At 34.6% G+C, this 6416-nt stretch overlaps 1 protein-coding gene across 1 annotated transcript; it reads left to right on the top strand.

The window, feature by feature from the left end:
- Positions 1 to 1067: 1067 nt before the first annotated feature.
- On the top strand, positions 1068 to 5990 carry LOC109053283 (GTPase IMAP family member 4-like). The gene is made up of 4 exons (XM_042720792.1): positions 1068 to 1206; positions 1537 to 1640; positions 3858 to 4012; positions 4915 to 5990. The coding sequence occupies exons 1-4, from the start codon at positions 1085 to 1087 to the stop codon at positions 5689 to 5691; spliced, it is 1158 nt and encodes a 385-aa protein (XP_042576726.1). The 5' UTR covers positions 1068 to 1084; the 3' UTR covers positions 5692 to 5990.
- Positions 5991 to 6416: the final 426 nt, after the last annotated feature.

The following is a 6416-nucleotide window of genomic DNA, read 5'->3' as shown; positions in this document are numbered from 1 at the left end:
GTGGGTTTGTTGTTATAAAAGACATTTATAAATGAATTTTCTTCATGTACATATATGGTGGCCCTGGACATGTTTTCTTCTTGGACATGTAAGTCTGAATTTTAATGTACTATTGTAGATATAAAAATTTTCTACATTTATTCTGTTCATCACATTAAATATGAGCATGTTCCATTAAAAGCGTACTTTACTCAAAAATGAAAATTCAATCACAATTAACTCATTCCAAACCCTTATGACTTTTTTTCCCTTCTGTGGAACATTAAAGGTATTTTTAGAAATGTTGATAACCAAGCAGTTTCGGTTTTGGGCGAAAAATTCAGTGGAACTGAAACTGTCTGGTTACCATAATTTCTCCAAATATCTTCTTTCATGTTTCACAGAATAAAGAAACTCATAGAGGTGCGTAAATGATGACAGAAGTTTCATTTTTGGCTGAACAAACCAATGTTTGACATCCTCAGAGTCCAAATATGGTTTGTCTTAATTTTGAAATAAAAGCAGTATGGGTTTTTTTTTTTTTTTTTTATAAGTAAGCTCTATAATGTAAAGTCATTCATACATGTGCCTTAAATGTTAAATGCTGGGGTCACATTTAAAAATCAGTTCAAACAATTTACTTTTTTTTGGTTTGCACTACTTTTTAAAGTTCTTTGGCATTTTATTACAAAGAAAATCAGATTTTATTAGAATGCAGTATTGTAATAATATAATAACTGTAACAGGGTTATTGTTAGGGGTTAATATTTGCACATTTAAAGCCTTTTCAAGTCAGATATTCCTATACTGCAGCTTTTCCAAGAACATTTTGTGCCACCACAAGACTAAATTACTCACTAGAATGTCTAAAAACTGGAAAGATAACAACTGCATTTAGCATGCAAATATATTAAGTATTAGTAACTGAACCAAGGAAGAGTGCTCAACTTCCTGTTTGTGATTACAACTGATAAAAATGCTGTAACACTAGACCTTTATCCACCCAGTTCATGAAATCAGACACAACTTTAAGAAGTATCTGTAAATAGGGCTGTGTTCCAGAGACAGAGAGACGAGGAGGAGGAGGGTGTCCCAATAGTATCACATGTTCAGGCAGAGCCACACTGCCGGTAGTGTTTTGACTGAACAGCAGGAGGAGAAACAGGAAGTACAGAGGAACACAGAGCTCATAAGCACGGTACACAAAAGATCAGTCTCTCACTTGAAGGTAAGCCTCTGGAGCCTGTGTTCTTTTTCAGCTTACATATAATCAAAAGCAGATATCAGTTGTTTCTTGGTATGCCACGCTGCTAGAGGAAGCTAAGCACTTACAGTATTGCTTTTAAGCTGTCAGTTGAAATGTGGCATTGAAAGTGCTTCGCCGCCACTGAAGAATGTGAAATGTGTGTTTGTGTGGCCCTTCATCTGTGCTGAGTCATCTGAACTGAACGATGTCCTCCATTTCCACTCTTATTTTCCCACTGGATGCTCTTTTGTGCGCATATTTTAAGACAATTCTTAGTCTACTGCACAATACATTATGTTCTGTTCCCTTTCGCTGCAGACTATGGAGGGAAGTACGGCACAAGATGAAATTCACCAGGAAGAGAAAGTCAGATCTGGAAGCAGTGAAGAAGGGCAGACAGATCTGAAGCAGAGAGGTACTAGAGGAAGTTTACTTGAGTTTCAGAAATAATGTCTGATTTACACTAGCCAAAACAAACCAGCAAGGTTTTGGCGGACATGGTATTACCTTGTTTTTGGACATGTACCATGGTAATACCTTGTTTTTGGAAATTTACCATGGTAAAACCTTGTTTTTTGGGGAAATTTACCATGAAAATACCTTGTTTTTGGAAATTTACCATGGTAATACCTTGTTTCTAGACATGTACCATTGTAATGTATCTCGGATCTTCGTGTCTAGTATAGTACCATGGTGTTTTTTTGAAGTACCACTCTGTAAGAGAAGTGATTTAAATTACTAGGCAGGATAAATAATATTTTTAATTCAGATTAATTACCACATAAAGCACACATTTTAGGTTGCAAAACATTTTTGCAGTGCATGTAACATAATTTACATAGTGGGATACATGAAGTCTTTGAGTAAACCCTCTCATGAAAAGGTACAAAATCTGTGGTAGCCTGCTATAATATGTACCTTAATGATAATAACATGGAAAGGTACTGCCCCAATGACAGCTTTTGTACCTTTTTTTCCTTTTATGAAAGACATATAAGACACATAAAAATGAGTCATCATTTTGTCCTTATTTTTCTTTCTCTTTATATGGCTTGGCATTTTTCCTAATCAACTACAGAAGCCCTTACCGAGATGCTTGAAACTGAGACAAATATGTTTTTATGTTTGGGCGTTTTCTCTTGCTAATAGTGTCTTACAATATGTTCCTCTTCAATCACTCAAAGTAAAAAGGAAATCATTTTATAAGCATCCTCATTAAACTGTCAGCCCACCCACTACTGTAGAAGGTGGAACATACTTTTCATTTTAGAAAACAGCCTTACCAAATATAAAAAGCACACTTTTATGCTGACCCACATATAGTGTAGTAACTGAGCTTTATTTGTGTAAGCATAACACACAGCCTGCTGACTGCAACACTCACAGCTTTTAGCAAATCTAAGCTTCAATGTCGCCGTTTAAGTTGCATTTCTGATGTTTCATATCATGAAGGATGTTATGTGTCAGTTCAGTGTTTAGGTGGCGCTATTGCATCAAAATTATGTGATGCAGAACTAGCAAAATTGTCCTTCACGTTATTATATCCTGGTAATCGGTTTGTATAATGCATCATAAAGACCTGCTGGTTTAAGTAGCAAGTTCAATTTAAATTTTATGTAGTAAGTACATGCACAATTCAAATTTAATCTGTTTTTATCTTAATAAAATGGTTACTTCAGACATGTCTTATTTACGTTCAGTGTTCATTTTAACCTGTTGGCCATGGATTATGAAGTAGCCCATTAATATTTGATCTAAATATATAAACATGACAACATAAAAACACGTTTTTGCGTCGCTATGCATATTTGACTCTTTTCATTGCTTGTTTCGTTTTGTTCAGTCAGGTCTGGTGCTATGAGACCAGTTTATTTATCCTAGTTTTTAGGAAGTCCAACCCATATGTGGAATTAAGAGCTCCAGTATTAGTATGGAAAGAAAATAATTATTTTCTTTTATTTTTTGTGGTTTTTGTGGTTGTTTTGATTATTGATTTATGATTTTCCACTTAAATAGGAAAAATATGAAACTTGCTTTGGTAAACCCAGATTTGTATCAGTTTGTTACACCATTAACTGACGTTGATCAAAAACTATTTCTTCTTTAAACATTAAAAGGCATTCACTTAAATATTATATTTTCGAACTCTGAATAAAGATACAATAATTGTTTCCTACTTTTTTTTGCATGTTTCATATGTTACAACAAATCAGCTGGCATTACTAAATAATAGTAAATATACTATACATGACCAATCAAACATGAAATTCTAAGATTTAAAAATAAAACTCAAAGATACAAATCAAATGTGAATTTAAAAAAAAGTGTAAAATAAATTTGCAATGCAGTATAAATTTCATGTTTTATTATGCCAGTATTGTAATGAAGTTTTCAGAAATTATGAATCAACCCTCATAAAACCAATAACACAACATGAGTCATTTAATATATATATATATATATATATATATATATATATATATATATATATATATATATATATTCAAAACTAAATCTTAAATGTAAATAAATCACATTTTCTAATATTATTTGTGGGGAAAAGCCAAATAAAAGTGGTTTCTTTGTAACTCATGTCTGTCTTTAATAATGCTGTTTCTGTCTGTGGTTGTAGAGTTGAGACTGGTGCTGCTCGGCTCAGCGGGTGCTGGGAAAAGCAGTGCGGTCAGTGCCATCCTGGGCGGCCCGACATCTGAGTCCGACTCTACAGGCCCCGAGACACCAGCCACCGACTGTCAGAAGAGACGTGTGATGCTGGCAGGACGACAGGTGCGTTCATGTCTTACTTAAAACTCTGTGAAAGTCCACGCTCAGATTATTTTTAATGTAAAATAAAGCTGCATCAATGCATTGAAATGATTTCCTAGTATGTGATTAGGCATATCAAAAGCATTTCATAAAATGAGTCACAGTTATGTTCTCATTATATTCACATTTATGTATACATGTCATAAACCTTAACAGTAATTGTACAAATTGAACTGACTTTAAGCAAACTTTTATTTTACTGCCTTTTGTTCTTATAAAACAAGTAATTCATAAAACTGAGATGCCACCTGGGAGATTTAAATTAAATTGAATTAAAATCATAGTTTTTTGAAGAAATTCATGTTAGCTCAATTTATATTTGTCTACAAAACCAGTTTAAACCTTTCATTCAAAAAGAAAAACATAATTAGAAAAAAAGTACACTTATATTTTGTATATTTACCATACAGTTCCATCTGGTAACATTAGATTAAAATGTAATAATTGTTAATTATTACATTATAATTACATATAATTGTTAATTATTATTATACTGTAGTTATTAACTACACTAGTTAACATGAACTAACAAAGAAAGTGTATTAATCTCAGGTAATGTTGGTTTCAACATTTACATTATTAAAAACAAAATTTACCATTATAAATAAAATATTCAATATTTAAAAAATAATGTTATGTATTTTTATAAAAATGATTATAAAATTGAAAGTGGGTTAGTGTTACCTACAGTTTAACTAATAAACTATATTACACCTTGTGCTTAAACACAATGTTAAGTTCAATGTAACTGTTGAACTTTAATTTTTCTTTTTTTTATTTTTAATGGAATCAAATAGATCCATGTGTGCTGTATTAATTCATAGTGGCCTTTTTCCTAAAACTTTGTCTTCTTCTCTGCACAGGTGGCTGTTGTGGACACACCTGACTGCCTGTGCATCGAGCGTCCCGCAGAGGACGTGCACCGCCAGTTTTCGCTCTGCGCGGCATTATCGGCCCCGGGGCCCCATGCTTTCCTGCTCTGTGTCCCTGTGCACCGGCCCAGCAACCTGGAGCTTCAGATTTTGGAGACTATTGAGAAGGTGTTTGGCCCTGAAGCGGTCAGTAAACATGCAATGGTGCTCTTCACTCGCATGGACCGACTGCCTGAGGATGTTTCTCTGGACGAGTATCTCGATACAGAGCGACCCGACTTGCTAGAGCTCGTGCAAAAGTGCAGGGACCGACATCACCCGCTGCGGCCGGGATCCAGCGTGGAGGAGCTGTTCATGAAGGTGGAGAAGATGGTGGAAGAAAGCGGGACACGCTTCTACACCTGCCCTCTGTTGCAGGAGGCAGAGAGGAGAGTGAAAGAGAAGGAGGAGGAGATCTTGAGAAGCAGAAGAGAAGAAGGAAAGGATGACTTGGAGGGAATAAGGGCTGAAGCAGAGAAAAGTGTGGACGATTTGGTGGTTGAGGGAATCGCAGAGCTCTGCGTCTCCACGCCTGACACCTCGCTCTTACGCTGGTTGTGGGACAGTGTGGTTGGGTGGCTCCTGTGGCTCCCCAATATGGTGAGGGGCAGTGCTTTACTGGGGTCGATCGTGGGGTTGTTCGTCGGGGGGTCCTTAGGAGGGGCCATGGGAGCAACGGTGGGCTCTGTGGCGACGGAGGTGGGTAGACGGAAACAAAAAACCAAGTGAGGACTTGGAAATTTGGTAACAGTTTATTGTAATTTTCATTATGTCACTAAGAAACATCAAAAAACAGATCAGTTGTTCTTGAACATTCAAATATATAGAATATATAGAATATATAGAATATATAGTCAGCTACAGAAGTCATAACAAACACTAATGACATGTTTTTCTATTGAATACATGCTTTTCCGCATTACAAATTATTAATAGTGATGTCAAATGATTACTCGTGATTAATCGCATACAAAATAAATGTTTTTGTTTTCATAATATATGTGTGTGTTCTGTGTATCTTTATTATGTATATATAAATACACATACATGCATGTATATATTTTGAAAGTATTTACGTCTATATTTATTTTCATTTAATTTACATTATAAATAAATATATTTAATATATAAACATAGCATATTTTTCTGAAATATATACATGCATGTGTGTGTATTTAAATAGATGAATAGTACACACACATATATTATGTAAACAAAAACTTTTATTTTGGATGTGATTAATCGTTTGACCGCACTAATAATTTGAGTTGAACTGAACAATTAATATTAATTTCAGAGTTGTGGATTTTGGTTTGTTCCCCTTTCGCTTTAATGACAGAAGCACTTTACACAAGTTTGTGTAAAACTGATCATGTTCATGCTTGCTTGTTTAATTTCTGATCCAAAAATAGTTCAGAATACTAAAATATGTCTTATTAATTTTACCTTATGAC

This window comes from Cyprinus carpio, chromosome B3, assembly GCF_018340385.1.
Source record: "Cyprinus carpio isolate SPL01 chromosome B3, ASM1834038v1, whole genome shotgun sequence".
Classification (NCBI taxonomy): Eukaryota; Metazoa; Chordata; class Actinopteri; order Cypriniformes; family Cyprinidae; genus Cyprinus; species Cyprinus carpio.
This window is presented reverse-complemented; position numbering and strand designations above follow the sequence as displayed.